Here is a 19,089-nt window from a genome sequence, read left to right as displayed (position 1 = left end):
TCATCTGCTCATCAACACCCGTGCTCACCTGCGTTCCAGCGATCGACGGAGCGACGAAGGACTTCACCCGATCATCGATGCCGTCGGGGGCTAGCGTCGGCTAGCGTCGGATAGCGCGTCTGCTATCCAAGTCAAAGTCCTCCTGGTTGTGTTGCTGCAGCCAGCCGCTAATACACCGATCCCACCAACAGCTTTCTTCTTTGCAGTCTTCATTGTTCATTAAACAAATTGCAAAAGATTCACCCGCACAGATGTCCAGAATACTGTGGAATTTTGCGATGAAAACAGAGCTTTTTGTATTGGATACAATGGTGTCTGAATACTTCCGTTTCAACGATTGACGTCACGTGCATACGTCATCATACATAGACGTTTTCAACCGGAAGTTTCACGGGAAATTTAAAATTGCACTTTATAAGTTAACCCAGCCGTATTGGCATGTGTTGCAATGTTAAGATTTCATCATTGATATATAAACTGTCAGACTGCGTGGTCGGTAGTAGTGGGTTTCAGTTGGCCTTTAATGTTATTTGTTGTATCACATGGTTCAAGTCAGTCAAAAATGTTTTATGCTAATAGTAATAATGGATTAGATTTATATAGTGCTTTCCTAGATGCTCAAAGCGCTTCACAGACAACTGAGAACCCATCATTCATTCACTCCACATTCACACACTGATAGTGCCAAGCTACATTTGTAGAATAGTTTAAATAAGGATTTCATTTTAAAAGCTTAAAATACAATATAAATAAAATTAATCTTTGTTGTAAGTTGATCTATATTTATTTCAGTAGAGAGACAAAGGGTAGATAGAGCGAGAAAATAGGACAGGGGGGATTAGTGACAGGGGGAGGTATGAGGTAAAGCAAACAGAATGCAATATGTCTTTAGAAAATATATTAAAATTGAATAGATACAATAATAATAGTACATAGAGGAAACTTCCCTCAGATATATCTCACTCAGTATTTATTATGGTTGGTTGGTTTAGCTTATTTCAAACGTGCATACAATGTTATTTGAGAGCACAGACTCCTCTAGCAGTTGCACAATTTGACATGCTCGAAAAGGAGCAGGGAAAAGCTGGGCTTAATTAATCCTACCATCACAGCAATCACCAAAACGTTTGTTCACTCTCTGTAATCTAAATGAACTAATATAGTATGAAATATGCAAACTAAATTAAAATGGCCAGAAATTATCATTGAGGTAAAATTGGCCAAAAAAGTAACTGTATTGAATCCAAAAAATCTGATAACACGCCTTACTAGCGTCAAAGTCAAAATTCTAAGCTTTTTATGTCAATGACTGTGTGTCCTATTTGCAGATATCCACGACGAGAATGGCTTAAAGCCGGTCATGGTTTACATTCACGGCGGATCCTTCATGGAAGGAACCGGCAACATGATCGATGGCAGCATCCTGTCGAGCTACGGCAACGTCATCGTCATCACAATCAACTACCGTCTCGGGGTTCTGGGTGAGTGCCCCAAAGAGGACCTTTTAATTAGTTTAGTTATGGCTGATTGAGTCTTAAAGTGACATTGGAGGATCAATTTAATGACTAATTCACTCTCACTGTTGCACCAATGAGCGGATCATTGTGGTGAAGGACATTTGCTCTATACGGTATGTGCAAGAAGATGAACAGTACAGACCCCTCGTTAAACCCTCTTTAATTGCATTCTGGAATAATTGCTAACTTGTACTGGAAATGTGTGTAATGCCCAGCAGCTGATGTATCATTGCTCAGCTTTATTACTGTGTGGGTTACCGGTTGCTCATTGTCTCTTAAAATGACATTTTGCCACGTTAGCCCATGTTCACATCATGCACAACACAACATGAAATATGTTAGCAAGGGTCACATGTCAGGTTTAGAATGCATTAGAGCAGGGGTGTCCTATCTTTTTTTATTCCATAATTGAACAATGCAGACTTGAAGATACCAAAACCACTCAGATGTAGGTAAATATATGCTGACCATCTGGACAAATCATTAAAATCTTAGCTTTGTGTTATAGGTAACAGCACATTACTGCAATATCAAATAATATAGCTTATATCTCACTCATAATGTACTAGTTTTAGTCTGAGAATATGTTGTGGGTCAATAAAAACAAACAAGAAGTTACTTGCAATCCGTCATCCATGTACCACACTTGTTCAGTCGGTTGGTGCTATTTCTCAACTGATTTGAACTCGACTTGAGTTGTCGCCTATTCAGCAGCATGTGAGCATATACTTTTTTCACTTTAATTCACGTCTATACAGTAAAGGCAACATCAATGATAGACAGAAAAACAATGATCTTAAAGCACATCCAATCAGAATGCTCATCTTTATACTGCTCAAAACCTAAAGGTGGCATATTTGCATGGTATTTAAAGTGGCATGCACTCTACATGCTGTGTGACATTTTTATATCGTATACTGTATATGTTTTAGAAAATAATGTAAAAATCATTTTATTTCGGTTTATGCCTTTTTTTTTGCACTTTAACTGCACGACATTTATCTTTCATTGCCGATGCGAGAGGTTTAGTTTTCTATCACAGTTGCGTTGCTGCGCACCACTGCACACATGCTAGCGCTGCTCTGCTCACTATATGCTTTACATGTCATTCGTTATGAGGCTAAGCCTGTCTGCACCGCTCGCTATATTTAGTTGCCTAGCTTGAAACAAAGGTGTTCTGTGAGAGGTATGCAGTGTGGAGAGGAAAAGGGAGAGAGAGAGCTTGCAGATAAGAATATTGATAGAAAACACAGAGGAAGAAAGGGATGTTGATGATGCAAATTTGGAAAACCTGCCCAATAGCAAAAATGTGCTGGGCCTCTATCGCTACTTAATTGGCACACGGTTGAGTAACTGTGTTTTTGCTGCTAGACACCAACAGTGGTCAACAGCTAGCACGTTGACATGCCCTAAAGCAGTGTTTCTTAAATAGTGGGTCGGAACCTCATGGGGGGTCGCAGTCAGGTGGCAAGGGAGATTTTGATGATTTGTATCTACGGTCTAGTTTTCATATTAGAACGATACACAAGCCTGTAGCTAGGTGACAGCAGTGGTCAATTTTACTCGCTGTTCTACCCTGTAGAAGTAGTAAGTGCACATGATAACATGTGCAAAGAGCTAACAGAGACAGAAATATGGAGATGTTTGTGACAGGAAAGGAAAGAAAAAACGGATTCTTCAGCTGCAAAGAAAACAATTGCAAATAACCACAGTAAAAAACAACAACCTAAATACGATGAAGCATATTCTTGGATTGGGCATAACTAGTCGGAAATAAGGAAAGGCTATGTGGCATTCTACTACCCTTTGCAACATCCTATCTCTGTGAGATAGCATTTTCTACTGCTGTTGCAATAAAAACTAAGTACAGATCTCTGCTTAACATTGAGCGAGGGTTTAGAGTAGCAATATCACGTTTGAAGACCAGATTTGAAACGAGGTGCAGTGCAAAAAGGGATCACTGCATTAAATAGGAGCAGAGTCTCTCTTGTTGTTGTAGAAGTAGATTTTCTGTGAGTGATGACAACTTGCATTGACGTTGAATGTGTTCATATAAAACAGACTAAAGCTGTGACATGAGTTTGAAATAATATGTAAAGGTTAATTGTCTTTCATAAAAAATGCTCAAACTTATGCACAGTAGATGACAGTTTAAAATATAGGGTTCAAGGCTTTTTAAAATTGTGTTATGTATAGATTACAGTATATGTGCAGGGAATGTAAATGCAAATATGAATTTTCATCCCTTTTATTATATATATATATGTATATATATACATTTATATACAGTAGTTTGGACACACCTTCTCATTCAATGTGTTTTCTTTATTTTCATGACTATTTACATTGTAGATTGTCACTGAAGGCATCAAAACTATGAATGAACACATGTGGAGTTGTGTACTTAACAAAAAAAGGTGAAGGTGAAATAACTGACATGTTTTATATTTTAGTTCCTTCACAATAACCACCCTTTGCTCTGATTACTTTTTCGCACACTCTTAGTATTCTCTCGATGAGCTTCAAGAGTAGTCATAAGAAAGGGTTTTCTTTCTGGGGTGGGGGACGTAACAGAAAATATTTGAGAAGGACTGGATAAAGCAAAGAAGACAAACAATGTACTGCTCAGTGGCCTTGTGGTTAGGTTGTGAGTTCAAATACCAAAGACTTTTAAAATGGGACCCATTGCCTCCCTGCTTGGCAGCGTCAAGAGTTGGATTGGGGGTGAAATCACCAAAATGAAAGTCCTTCTCAAAATGAATGCTGCTGCTCACTGCTCCCCTCACCTCCCAGGGGGTGGAACAAGGGGATGGGTCATATGCAGAGAGTAATTTCACCGCACCTATTGTGTGTGTGACTGTCAGTGGTACTTTAACTTTATATGATCTAATTTAAGAAACTGTTCAAACACAACGTGCTCACAAAGTACAAAGAAGAAGAATATTGATAAACATATTGAACCCAATCAAAAAATGTGACTGTCCTATTCATCTCATAATGCGAACCATAAATTATGTAACTATTTATTTATGAGAACTTTAAATATTGTTTATTTATGTATTTAATAATTACTTACCCATTGTATATAATTATATTTATTTACTCATTTATTTTTGTCACCGTTTTTTCCCAAATTAAGAACAAATTGAGAACAAACAAATGTGTTAAAACTGCTACGATACAAAAAAAGGGTAGGATTAAATAAGACTGTTTTCTTCCTACCCCTTTTTGGACATGCTGTAATGAAAAAACTGGAAATATGTGATATATTACATTGTAATTGTACGCATGTTCGAAATAAACTGACACCAGCACCAACCAACCATCAAACTTCAGATGAAAATCAGTTTAAGTTGTTGCAGATGTAATCTGCGCTTCTTTTATTTATCTACTTTCATAATAAGGTAATTATATTAAGTATGTAACTCACACAGTGTGTTCTACAAATAAGGCAAGGCAAGTTTATTTAAAGAGCACAATCCATGCACAAGACAATTCAAAGTGCTTTACAGAAAATTACAAAAAGGGAAAACATTCAATAATAATCATACAAATAATCACAATTCACATTAAAATCATAAAACCCTCATAAAAACAATTATATCTAAAATTCAAATAAAATAGTTAAGCTACAGTATAATAATATTAGTTGATATGCACAATTAAATACAAGTGTTTTGAGGCTGGATTTTGATATCAACATGCAAGCCATGATCAAACATCGACATTTAATCTTCATGTAAGTTAAGAAAGATATCCGATCAGCTGAAGTAAAATATTAACAGCTTGATGACTAATGGTGTGGAACAGTTTTCATCGCCAGGCCCCGCCCACTACGAATAGGTATGAAAAGGTACTGACCCATCAAGCACTTCAGGGTGTCATCATCATCATACACACTAAATACAATCAATGTCTGACCTTGTGCAGCTGAGTCTCAAAAGCTCTGCACATATGGCACTAATGGAGTTGATATCAACATGTAGTCATGATCAAACATCAACATTTAACTTTTATGTAAGTTAAGAAATATAGCCGATCATCTGAAGTGAAGTGTTAACAGTTTGATGGCTGATGGCGTGTAACAGTTATTATCGCCATGCTCCACCCACTACGAATAGGTATAAGCAGGTACTGACCCGTCGTGCACTTTAGGCTGTCATCATCATCATCATACACATGATGTGTATGATGATCATACACAGAATGTCTGACCTTTTGCACTTTAAATGAAGCTGCTAAAATACTGTAACTTGACCGCCCACTGATTTGTAACTCATATACCCTCTATGTATTGTACTTGTATTCTAAATCGCTTATCATTATGTAATTTCAATTTTGTTGTGTATTTTTAATCCTGTGTAATTTTAATTGTGGATGTTAAATGCGCCATAAAAGGACTACAGAACGAAATTAGCATGGTGCTAAATATGGTGCAGCCATCTTCTTAATATAACTGCACATTGTCCTTCAAATAAACAAATACAAACAAACAAATATACTGATCTTGGATGGAGCGTCAACAAAGGGAAAGGGACCCCTTTGTTGACTATGGTGATGTTATTGGAAATAGTCACCGCACATAGTTGTCAGAAAAGTTGTGCCAGTTGGGGAACTTTCTTCGAACATCAAAACTGAAGTGCAGTATGTGAACCGAACCAAAGTAAAATAAATCTCTCCCTCAGAAATCCTAACGGTTCTTGAGTCAGATTTCTCAGAAAGAACTGGAGTAAACGAGTCAGTTTGGGAACGAGAGATTAGAACAATTAACAAACGTGCTTGCTGCCATTCTCGACCTGTCAGCACAGAGGCTTAACAGCAGTTCTCTAAGGACATTTCTTTATGAGGTTATGGCGATTTTCAACAGCAGACCACTCAGTGCAGAACATCTGCATGATCCAACGAGACCAGAACCATTGACCCTTAATCATATCCTGACAATGAAGTCTACTGTAATTCTGCCTCCACCCGGACAATTTGTCAGAGAGGATCTGTATCTTCAGAAGAGATAGCGCAGAGTCCTGTATTTGGCTAATGAGTTTTGGGCTCGCTGGAAAATGAGTACCTGTTGAGTTTGCAACTAAGACAAAAATGGCAGAAAACCAGAAGGAATACAAAGGTCAATGACATTGTCCTTCTTCAAGATGATCTAACTCCACGCTGTAAATTGATACTGGCCAAGATTATTGAAGTCTTTCCAAGGTCAGATGGTAGGGTGAGAATGGTAAGATTGCTTGTGAGCACTACTTCAATTGATACGAGGGAACTTAGACTTAGACTTAGACTTAGACTTAGACAAACTTTAATGATCCACAAGGGAACTTGTTCAACACAGTAGCTCAGTTACAATGATGGAAAGTGTAAGGATGGAAAGGACAATGCAGGTATAAATAGCATGTAACTAAAACAGTCATTCTGGACAGACCTGTACAGAAAGGTGGTTACTCTAATAGAAGCAGACTCAAGTGAAGTATGTTAAAGTTGTTTGTTGCAACAGTTGCAATGTTAATATGAGAAGAATCCCACGTATTGAGATTTGTGATTCAGTGGGAGTGTAATAGTTAGATTTATATGTGCATGTGTTGTTATTTTGTAACCTAAATTTGTGGTATCATTTTGAGTCTGAAGAAGCTTTTATTGTGAAGTGGCATATACCAGAAACATTGTTGCGCTGCTATCACACTGTGTGGCAATTGACACATACACAAAAAGGAAGAAAAGACTAACTTTCCAGTCGTGCTTCTAGCTGACTAGTCCCTTCATATATAGCATACAGCCAACAACGTAGTTTATTTTTCTGTTACATGTATCTTAATTTTATCACATTGTTTCATGCTTATGTGTCGAATATATGTATTTTCTTTTTGCTAATATTTGTGTATGTGTTTTACTTAGTTTTCATGGTGGATCTGAGGAGCAATCTAAGAATAAAGAAGCCACTTGTGTCTGTACGTGCTCAGAGGCACTTACAAAACGGCGCCGGTGCGCATGCTGCAACTTCGTTTCCAGGAAGTAAGCAGTGTTGCCTAAAATGTATTAATACAATTAAATAATAAAACATTTAAACGGTATTACTCACCGTCTAGAATTTTACCACGGTAAAACAGAGAAAACACAACACTTGATGTTGTCTTCAATGACAAGATTTGTTTTATTCTTCCGTTGGAAAAAGCATGATATTCAGGTGTAATTAAACTAATGACTTTCTATATCATTCCCTAAACTAAAAAATATTTATCACTTTTTAAAATTCACCTATCCTGGGACAAGCGGTAGAACCTGGTAGAACGGACAATCCTGTTACAGTATGTTCGTTTACAACATTAATTTGAACTTTGTATAAATTCTACAGCACTGCAGCATCATTTCTGGTGTTAATCAATCAATCAATCAATGTTTATTTATATAGCCCTAAATCACAAGTGTCTCAAAGGGCTGTACAAGCCACAACGACATACTCGGTACAGAGCCCACATACGGGCAAGGAAAACTCACCCCAGTGGGACGTCAATGTGAATGACTATGAGAAACCTTGTAGAGGACCGCATATGTGGGTAATCCCCCCTCTAGGGGAGACCGAAAGCAGTGGATGTCGAGTGGGTCTGACATAATATTGTGAAAGTCCAACACATCAGCGAAAGTCCAGTCCATGGTGGGGCCAGCAGGAACCATCCCGAGCGGAGACGGGTCAGCAGCGTAGAGATGTCCCCATCCGATGAACAGGCTAGCGGTCCACCCCGGAGCAGAGTAGAAAAGAAACGGCAGATCAACTGGTCTAAAAAGGGAGTCTATTTAAAGGCTAGAGTATACAAATGAGTTTTAAGATGAGACTTAAATGCTTCCACTGAGGTAGCATCTCTAACTTTTACCGGGAGGGCATTCCATAGTATTGGAGCCCGAATAGAAAACGCTCTATAGCCCGCAGACTTTTTTGGGCTCTGGGAATCACTAATAAGCCGGAGTTCTTTGAACGCAGATTTCTTGCCAGGACATATGGTACAATACAATCGGCAAGATAGGCAGGAGCTTGACCGTGTAGTATTTTATACGTAAGTAGTAAAACCTTAAAGTCGCATCTTAGATGCACAGGAAGCCAGTGCAAGTGAGCCAGTATAGGCGTAATATGATCAAACTTTCTTGTTTTTGTCAAAAGTCTAGCAGCCGCATTTTGTACCATCTGTAATCTTTTAATGCTAGACATAGGGAGGCCCGAAAATAAAACGTTACAGTAATCGAGACGAGATGTAACGAACGCATGGATAATGATCGCAGCATCGCTTGTGGACAAAATGGAACGAATTTTAGCGATATTACGGAGATGAAAGAAGGCCGTTTTAGTAACACTCTTAATGTGCGACTCAAACGAGAGAGTTGGGTCGAAGATAGTACCCAGATTCTTTACCGAGTCGCCTTGTTTAATTGTTTGGTTGTCAAATGTTAAGGTGGTATTATTAAATAGATGTCGGTGTTGAGCAGGACCGATAATCAGCATTTCCGTTTTCTTAGCGTTGAGTTGCAAAAAGTTAGCGGACATCCATTGTTTAATTTCATTAAGACACGGCTCCAGCTGACTACAATCCGGCGTGTTGGTCAACTTTAGGGGCATGTAGAGTTGGGTGTCATCAGCATAACAGTGAAAGCTAACACCGTATTTGCGTATGATGTCACCTAGCGGCAGCATGTAAATACTAAAGAGTGCAGGGCCAAGAACCGAACCCTGGGGAACTTCGCACGTTACCTTAACATAGTCCGAGGTCACATTGTTATAGGAGACACACTGCATCCTGTCAGTAAGATAAGAGTTAAACCAAGACAAGGCTAAGTCTGACATCCCAATACGCGTTTTGATACGCTCTAATAAAATATTATGATCAACAGTATCGAAAGCGGCGCTAAGATCAAGAAGCAGCAACATAGATGAAGCATCAGAATCCATCGTTAGCAATAGATCATTAGTCATTTTTGCGAGGGCTGTCTCCGTAGAGTGATTTGCCCTGAAACCGGATTGAAAAGGTTCACAGAGATTGTTAGACGCTAAGTGTTCATTTAGCTGCTGTGCGACAATTTTTTCGAGGATTTTCGAGATAAACGGAAGGTGGGACACCGGCCGGTAGTTCACCATGAGGTCAGGATCGAGGTTAGGTCTTTTGAGTAGAGGATGAATAACCGCTTTTTTGAATGCTGGGGTCCTGGCAAGAGTCCTCCAAAAGCAGCTGGAGCAATATGAATCGAGACAGTCTGGCCTACGAGATACTTCCTGGTTACGTCAGTTGTCCCCGCTCTTAGTGAAGTGAAGTGAATTATTTTTTTTCTCTAGTGTCTCAAATCGTTTTACATGGTGAAACCCAATATCTAAGTTACCTTTAAACCAGTGTGGGTGACACTGGGAGCAGGTGGGTGAAGTGCCCAACGACACAACGGCTGTCACTAGGATGGCAGAAGTGGGGATCAAACCTGAAACCCTCAAGTTTCTGGTATGGACGCTCTAACAATCGAGCCACGTCGACCCACTCTTACATTTACGTCACCTATCTGCAGCTCAGTAGCACGAGCTTTAATAATGGTAAAATTTAGAGTAGAATGTCGAATTGTTTTTTGTGTTCTGTTGGTCCTTTACCTTGGTTTAGAGGAAGCAGATTAGAGCCACCAGACCACCGGCGTCTGATTTTCCTGCGGTTATAGCCGACCAATCAAGGGAGATGGGTGTCATGAAGATGTGTCACGTGCTGACAATCATTCTTATGCTGTTATTCCTAATTATTATTTAATGGTGGATTTATTTTTTTGCTTGTCAATGCTTTTTGTGGGCCTGGGTGATATGGCCTAAAAATTAAATCCACAATTTTTTCACCAAAAATTATAATTCAAAACAGGTTTGTCTTTTATTTTATCAAAAACTTGTATATTGAAATGACACTGCAAAGACTGCATCTTACTCAGCACAATTCTATTTTGAATAATGTTGTTCTTTTTAGATCAGATATAAATTAATACCTATAGATAATCTGTAGTTAATATTCCGTATATTCAGGCTCAATTATAAAAGGTTCTGGATTGTCATTTCACCCAAAATAGTCTTTATTTTCTCTCACAAAGTATTGTAGCATGTACATGTTCTATTAGTTATAGGGCATTATCCAACAATATGCAATCGTTGTTAAAGGGAAAAACGAACATTGTGATGCATCTAAGGAATGTATACAACGCCATATGCTTATAATGACCAAAATATGTAAATATTACATGTTATTATGAATGGGCCTGATACTACATTACATATTTAAAATATAATATAATACAATAGCTTTATTGTCATTGCACAAAAAAATACAACAACATTAAATATATGAATTAAAATAGTTACAGTATAAGATGATGATGGAGGCTTTTTGATGTTTTTAGAGCGCTTTATAGACGAAATAAAGCGAATACCCACTGGTGTGCCGTCAGGGCCAGCAAGGTCTTCTCTGCTGGCCTAACATAACCCGAAATCATGATCATAATTAAAGATTAAAAAAATGTTTTTATTTACTTTCCCTAAATATCTAAAATAATTCATATTATCTTCATGTCATATTATGCTCCTTCCAGTGCTGTTGTTTTTAGTTTTAGTTTGTATCCAATCAGAATTCAGCTAGCTTATGTTGCCATGCTGTACCAAATCTGCCCGAGGCCTTCAGAATCAACAATGCGGGCGTCCGTGCACTGTAAGTGAGCAGACACAAAGAGTTGATAGACAGTTGCGATAGCCAATCAGATCACGAGTTGTTGTCAGTAAGGCCTTCTAGCTGGCCTCACGTTGAACGTGACATTTACACTTCCTGTGATTGGATACTCACCGGGACCGTTAGCGGATGAATTTGAGAACGCATAGAGTTGAGAGACAGTTGCGATAGCCAATCAGATCACAAGTTGTTGACAGTAGCCTATCTAAGTAGACTGATGATAACAAGACTGTGATTGGATACTCACTTGTCATTCCAAAGTGAGTATACATTCACATTCAATTTAGCAGGAAGCAGGAAGTGTTGCGCCGTAGCCATACCGGCATAGCAGAGAAGGAGAACAAAATGTTGATTAGGTGGCAGATATATATTTGCAAGGCCATTTTCAAGAAGGATATTTAAAGAGAAACAACATCTTGTGAGAAAATGTCGGCCAATCCCGGAAGCTAGCTCAGCTGTTCTGGCGATGAAATGGGGAAATGCTCGTCATTTCCACTCGAATAAGCCGACGACATGTGGCACCACTGGCTTATACGGCGTCGAATAGGTGCTACAAATTGTGAGTTCAAATATTTTATTTTTTCACTTTTAATAAGTTTTTTGCAATTTTAATTTTGACAGTATCACATAATATATGTTTTAATTGGTAATGTGTTTTAATTGATTTTTAAACGCGCCATAAAATAACCTGTTTTGTACACTGTTGAGGTGATTCAATGGCCGCTTATTCCCTTCGGGGTGGCGGGGGGCGCTGGAGCCTATCTCAGCTACAATCGGGCGGAAGGCGGGGTACACCCTGGACAAGTCGCCACCTCATCGCAGGGCCAACACAGATAGACAGACAACATTCACACTCACATTCACACACTAGGGCCAATTTAGTGTTGCCAATCAACCTATCCCCAGGTGCATGTCTTTGGAGGTGGGAGGAAGCCGGAGTACCCGGAGGGAACCCACGCAGTCACGGGGAGAACATGCAAACTCCACACAGAAAGATCCCGAGGCCGGGATTGAACTCACGACTACTCAGGACCTTCGTATTGTGAGGCAGACGCACTAACCCCTCTTCCACCGTGCTGCCAATTCAATGACCAGTAGTGCGTAAATGTGTTCCTGTATAGTATTTCTCCAGCAATGGTCATGTGGTGACATAAATTATGGTATTTTGAGAGGTAATTATTGAAGTCGGACATCACTGAAGACCCCCCATGGCGAGTACCATTACCTTCATTGTTAGTGAAGTGAATTATATTTATGTAGCTGACTTTTGCTTGCGTTTATTTGTGAGTTAGAATGCATAGAAAAACTCATTGTCTTGCATAAGGAATGTGAATGATAAGCAAAATTCCATTAAAAAAACCTGCAGTTCCCTTTTAAGCAAAAATCACTTATCAGACATTGGATAAATGGAGGGCAGTGGATATTGTTAATGCTTTTGAAGATTATAACAAAGATAAGAACTGAATAACTTTTTAGTAGTGACTCTTTGCTGTCACACAGGAAGCTAAAACTAGTCAAGCATGACTTCTGTTTTACTTTGGATTTTGTTATACTGTGTAAAATGTGCTGAATGTCAGCCGGCTCCTTAGGTTCAAAAGAGCTTTTGACAGTTAATCTTAAGTGCGTGAATATTTGTTTTGTCTTTCTATGGCAGTACCAAAGGTGCACACATTTTCAACACCGCCCAACATTACTCTGAAGATATAGTTCAATACTGATGAATGAAATAAAATAAATTAAATAAAACTTGCGTACTGTTTACTAAGTAATTAAGAATTAATAACAGTAATAATATTATTAAACATATAGTGCTAATTGCAATACATGTTTTATCACCAAGATTCAATTGATGAAATAAATACATATCAGGATTTCTCCTCTAGCCTACTGGTGGACAAATCGGACCACATTTGGTCTTCATAAATTGCATTGCGTTGCCTGAAAGGATAATTTGTGCATACATATTTTGGTTGTAGTAAGGTGCTGGATGTGCCGGGAGACCTCTTAGATAACACTATGCACCATCTGGCTGTCACATGAGCCATATTGTGGGTGAAGTTTCATTTCTCGATGTGCCAAAGCCACATGACTCATTTATGCACCCCTCCACCTCTGGGGCTGTTTTTTTTGTAATCTGTGCAAATGTATGCACATGTCATGACAATGGTTGCATCAGTACGACATAATATAGGAACGAAAGTGTACAACTTACAAATAGAATTTAACATGGAAGACATGATACATTGCCATGTGCTGTCATATCTTTGAACAGGAAATACATTTTAATTCCACACTACTTTAGGATGACTGTTTCTTATGACTTTCTTCCCATTCCATTATTTTACATGACAAATGTGGTTTGCAATGAGCCTTAAAGGCCTACTGAAACCCACTACTACCGACCACGCAGTCTGATAGTTTATATATCAATGATGAAATCTTAACATTGCAACACATGCCAATACGGCCGGGTTAACTTATAAAGTGCAATTTTAAATTTCCCGCTAAACTTCCGGTTGAAAATGTGATGTCAATCGTTGAAACAGAAGTATTCGGACACATTGTATCCAATACAAAAAGCTCGGTTTTCATCGCAAAATTCCACAGTATTCTGGACATCTGTGTTGGTGAATCTTTTGCAATTTGTTTAATGAACAATGAAGACTGCAAAGAAGAAAGCTTTAGGTGGGATCAGTGTATTAGCGGCTGGCTGCAGCAACACAACCAGGAGGACTTTGACTTGGATAGCAGATGCGCTATCTGACGCTAGCCGCCGACCGCATCTATGATCGGGTGAAGTCCTTCGTCGCTCCGTCGATCGCTGGAACGCAGGTGAGCACGGGTGTTGATCAGATGAGGGTTGGCTGGCGTAGGTGGATAGCTAATGTTTTTAGCATAGCTCTGTGAGGTCCCGTTGCTAGGTTAGCTTCAATGGCGTCATTAGCAACAGCATTGTTAAGCTTCGCCAGGCTGGAAAGCATTAACCGTGTAGTTACAGGTCCATGGTTTAATAGTATTGTTGATTTTCTGTCTATCCTTCCAGTCAGGGATTTATTTATTTTGTTTCTATCTGCAGTTAAGCCCGATGCTATCACGTTAGCTCCGTAGCTAAAGTGCTTCGCCGATGTATTGTCGTGGGGATAAAAGTCACTGTGAATGTCCATTTCGCATTCTCGACTCTCATTTTCAAGAGGATATAGTAAATCCGTGATCCACAATAGAAAAAGGAGATAGTGTGGAATCCAAGGAGCCAGCTTGTACCTAAGTTACAGTCAGAGCGAAAAAAGATGCGTCCTGCACTGCACTCTAGTCCTTCACTCTCAAGTTCCTCATCCACAAATCTTTCATCCTGGCTCAAATTAATGGGGTAATCGTCGCTTTCTCAGTCCGAATCGCTCTCGCTGCTGGTGTAAACAATGGGGAAATGTGAGGAGCCTTTCAACCTGTGACGTCACGCTACCTCCGGTACAGGCAAGGCTTTTTTTATCAGCGACCAAAAGTTGCGAACTTTATCGTCAATGTTCTCTACTAAATCCTTTCAGCAAAAATATGGCAATATCGCGAAATGATCAAGTATGACACATAGAATGGATTTGCTATCCCCGTTTAAATAAAAAAAAATCATTTCAGTAGGCCTTTAGTAAGTTGTACTGAAGTCATCAGACACTGTTCTGGTCAGTGTGGCTATAGTTTAGTAAAGCTGCATGGAATCTGCACCAACACTTTAAATGCATTTGTACATGTCTTGAATTGTGTAGAAATGCTTCTGAGTTCGGATCTGGACCGCAGTCTGACAATTATTGATGGCTGACGGGGTATCTATGCTCAGTCTATGTGCAAAAAGAAAATACGGCATTGTGGAGTTGTACAATAAATGCTAACTGAGTTAGTAAACATTCTCTGGGCAAGAGCCGCTTTTGCCCATGCGGCCCATATCTTCTTCTTGCATATGAAAAAGCTACGTAATCTGCTCAAGATGTCGCAGGCACCGCACTGTCAGGATTAGGGAAGGCCAAGTCAACGATAATGTATTTAGAAGACGCAGTACGAGGCACCCTTACAGCACATGACCTTGAGTCTAGTCAGTTGGGTGCCGACCCCAATGTGGTAGTGTGGTGTTAGGAAGGCCTGGAAATTGAGTGGGTGAGATGTTCTGCCATTAAATTCTACACGAGCCCAGTGTATTGAAATCGGAGTCACGTAGTTTGACTGCAAAACATGAAAAGGGATGACGGGATGACAGACGTTGATGGTAGACTCTAAAGTTTAGAACACAATTGTGAAGATATTAGTGGGGGTCTGTCACGTCCTTGTTCACTACCATAGATGTTTGATGTTCTGTCTGAAGGGATGGAGGTGAAATTCCGTCTAGAACGGGTGAAAGCTTAGTTGGGGATGGACACAGGTATGCTTTGATGATCCCTTAGGACAGGGGTCGGCAACCCGCGGCTCCGGAGCCGCGTGCGGCTCTTTGATCACTCTGATGCGGCTCAGCGGCATACTTGCCGACCCTCCCGATTTTTCCGGGAGACTTACGGATTTCAGTGCCTCTCCCGGAAATCTCCCGGGGCAAACATTCTCCGATTTTCACCCGGACAACAATATTGAAGGCGTGCCGTGATGGCACTGCCTTTAGCGTCCTCTACAACCTGTCGTTGCGTCCGCTTTTTCACCATACTATCTGCGTAAGTGACTGCAATGCATACTTGGTCAACAGCCATACAGGTCACACTGAGGGTGGCCGTATAAACAACTTTAACACTCTTACTAATATGCACCACACTGTGAACCCACACCAAACAAGAATGACAAACACATTTCGGGAGAACATACGCATCGTAACACAACATAAACACAACAGAACAAATACCCAGAATTCCATGCATCCCTAACTCTTCCGGGCTACATTATACACCCCCGCTACCACCAAACGGAGGGGGTGGGGGTGGGGGGGGGTTGCCAGCCATGGTGCTGCAACAGGTGCTAGCCATGGTGCTGCTACTGGTGCTAGCCTTGGACTTGGCGCTAGCTTTGGTGCAGGTGGAGGTGGCCTAGCTGGGGGCTGTGGCCTGGCAGGCCAAAAGACCGGTGGCGGCGGCCAGGCCGGAGGTTGCGGCTTAGCAGGCCGAAAGACCGGTGGCGGCAGCCGGGCTGGAGGCTGTGGCTAGGCATGGTGATGCTGAGCCACCCCACCTGAACAGTTCCCAGCCCGAGGCCCCCCCCCCCTCAAGGAGCGGATACCAGATGTGCTCCCCGCGGTCTGGAACCGTTTTTTGGGGTGGATGGAGGGAGGTCAGGAGGGGGGCAGAATCCTCCCCATTAAATTGTCCAAAATGTCTTTCATCTTTTCCCACTTGGATTTTTGTGGGTGCAGAAAAAGAAACATTTTGTGGCATGGGCGTGGCATGAAAATCAGATGGCTTGACATGACTTGTTCTAATGTCCAAAAACATGTTCTGATAAAGTTTAGTTATTGACATGGAGTCTTTAGTTTGGAGCGGTTGACTGAAAAGAGAGTTGAGGGAAAAAAAATGTTTGTCTGTGATGTGATCCTCCGGCGACGGCGTGACGTCATTCTGGAGAAGCCGGGCAGGAAGCAGCCTTTTTCCGCCCGGAGGGGGAGGAGCTTGCGGGAACGAAGCGACCCGTCCGCTCGCGGAAGTCTTCCCAAACGTCCTTTGTCTTGGGCGTCGCTTCCGCGGCTGGGGCGATGTGCCAACGTCTTCGGACCAAACGGAGCTCAATGACACCAGTTCTCCATTTGGCCCCCACATCAGGTCTCTGCGCTCCACGGAGGAATAACGCAGCGTTTCCTCTTCCATCGCGCGCAGGACCGCCCATGCTCCCTCGTCCAAACCTCTTGCGGAAAAACTTTTTGATGCTGGCAACATTCTGTCAAGACGTGATCTGTGGGTTGTTCGTTTTCCCGAGTTGCAAGGAAGGTTGGAGTGGACAAGACGTGCAGGTAAAGACGTATTTATTTTTTACACTAACAAAAGAAACAAAAGGCGCGCAAAAGGCGGAAGTACAAACTTGGCTAAGAAAACAACACTAGCACTTAGGCAACAAACTATGGACGTGAAACAAATAAACACTTAGTGTGACAAGAATAAACAAAACTCACGTGGCAAGAAACAAGCAGCATGAAAACTATGGCAGCATGACAATGGCATGTGTAGTAAGGATATCAGATAGCATGGGTGTCAAGGAGGTAAACAGGGGTAATGTCGCCAGACCGACTGCCTGGCAACTACAAGCTTAAATACTGGTGACATGATTAGTGAAAACAGGTGCGTGACTCAAAATGCGGAACAGGTGAAACTAATGGTTGCTATGGTGACAAAACAAGGGAGTGAAAAAGCAGGAACTAACTGTCCAAAAACCAAACAGAACATAACTTAAACAAAAGATGATCACAGACATGACAGATTCCCCCCTCAAGGACAGATCCCAGATGTCCAAGAAACCAAAAAACGAGTCATGGGAGGACGGGAGGGGGACTTGGCGGTGGGTCGCCAGACCACGTGTCCCTGAATCCACCGGGGCAGAATCAGTGTGGCTATTTTAAAGAAACTAGAATATAAAACATGTTTTCAGTTATGTCACCTTTTTTTGTTAAGTACATAACTCCACATGTGTTCATTCACAGTTTTGATGCCTTCAGTGACAATCTACAATGTAAATAGTCATGAAAATAAAGAAAACACATTGAAGTACAGTATATATATATATATATATATATATATATATATATATATATATATATATATATATATATATATATATATATATATATATATATATATATATATATATATATATATATATGTATATATATATATGTATATGTAGTCGCCACTCAGAATGATTCAGACGTTAAGTTTCAGACAGGTACCTTTAATTCTCTGATTCTTGCGTACCATGTGTACAATGTGTACCGCGAAAACTGCAGAATAAACAAATACAAAAATGACCTTTGCTGTAGTATCACAAATAATTCTCATCACAAGCTTGCAAGTGTTTTCTTTATTTTTCACACTCACACTTCACGCAATGTTAGGGACGGCGTGGCGAAGTTGGTAGAGTGGCCGTGCCAGCAATCGGAGGGTTGCTGGTTACTGGGGTTCAATCCCCACCTTCTACCATCCTAGTCACGTCCGTTGTGTCCTTGGGCAAGACACTTCACCCTTGCTCCTGATGGGTGCTGGTTAGCGCCTTGCATGGCAGCTCCCTCCATCAGTGTGTGAATGTGTGTGTGAATGGGTGAATGTGGAAATACTGTCAAAGCGCTTTGAGTACCTCGAAGGTAGAAAAGCGCTATACAAGTATAACCCATTTATCATCTGTAATGTTGTCAACTTGGCGACTTTCCCGCTAAATCTAGAATCTTTCCAATTCCTCTTACTGACATTTTTTCTCAAAAGCGACTAGCGACAAATGTAGCAATTGTTTTGAATGTTTGGAGACATTAAAGCACGCAACACTCTAATGTCTCTAACTGACAAGCAGTGCTGCTGTGAACTGTTCCTCACTGAATGGCTGCTCTTAGACGTATTGTACACACTTTCCCGGCCTTAAAATAAAAACGCTACGCTATACATTGGGTTCAACTACATTCCGGGTTTCCCCTTAATGTATTTGATTATAATGTGCGCCACGGCTTCATATTCGCCGCCGCAACTGACAAAAGAAAGTAATATCATTTATTGTAGCGTCCAGAAAAAAACAAAGTCTGACGCCCTTTTTTAGCTTTTATTGCCAATGTATATGCTCACAATGGGCCCAATTCAAACAAGTATTTCCTCCGGGCACACACAGCTGTCTCCATGCTTCACTCCTAGACACAT

General features: G+C 40.6%; 2 protein-coding genes across 3 annotated transcripts in view; one reads left to right on the top strand and one right to left on the bottom strand.

Annotated features, from left to right (window-relative positions):
* The window catches only part of LOC133654087 (uncharacterized), a 335,520-nt gene that overhangs the window by 167,041 nt on the left and 149,390 nt on the right, over positions 1-19,089 (bottom strand). The window lies entirely within an intron of this gene.
* The window catches only part of nlgn4xa (neuroligin 4 X-linked a), a 276,673-nt gene that overhangs the window by 131,602 nt on the left and 125,982 nt on the right, over positions 1-19,089 (top strand). For both annotated transcript variants that reach the window (XM_062054090.1, XM_062054091.1), the window contains exon 3: positions 1,329-1,481. In XM_062054090.1, the coding sequence (XP_061910074.1) occupies positions 1,329-1,481 (153 nt within the window). The remainder of the gene's footprint in view (positions 1-1,328; positions 1,482-19,089) is intronic.

This window comes from Entelurus aequoreus, linkage group LG07 (assembly GCF_033978785.1).
Source record: "Entelurus aequoreus isolate RoL-2023_Sb linkage group LG07, RoL_Eaeq_v1.1, whole genome shotgun sequence".
Lineage (NCBI taxonomy): Eukaryota > Metazoa > Chordata > Actinopteri > Syngnathiformes > Syngnathidae > Entelurus > Entelurus aequoreus.
This window is presented reverse-complemented; position numbering and strand designations above follow the sequence as displayed.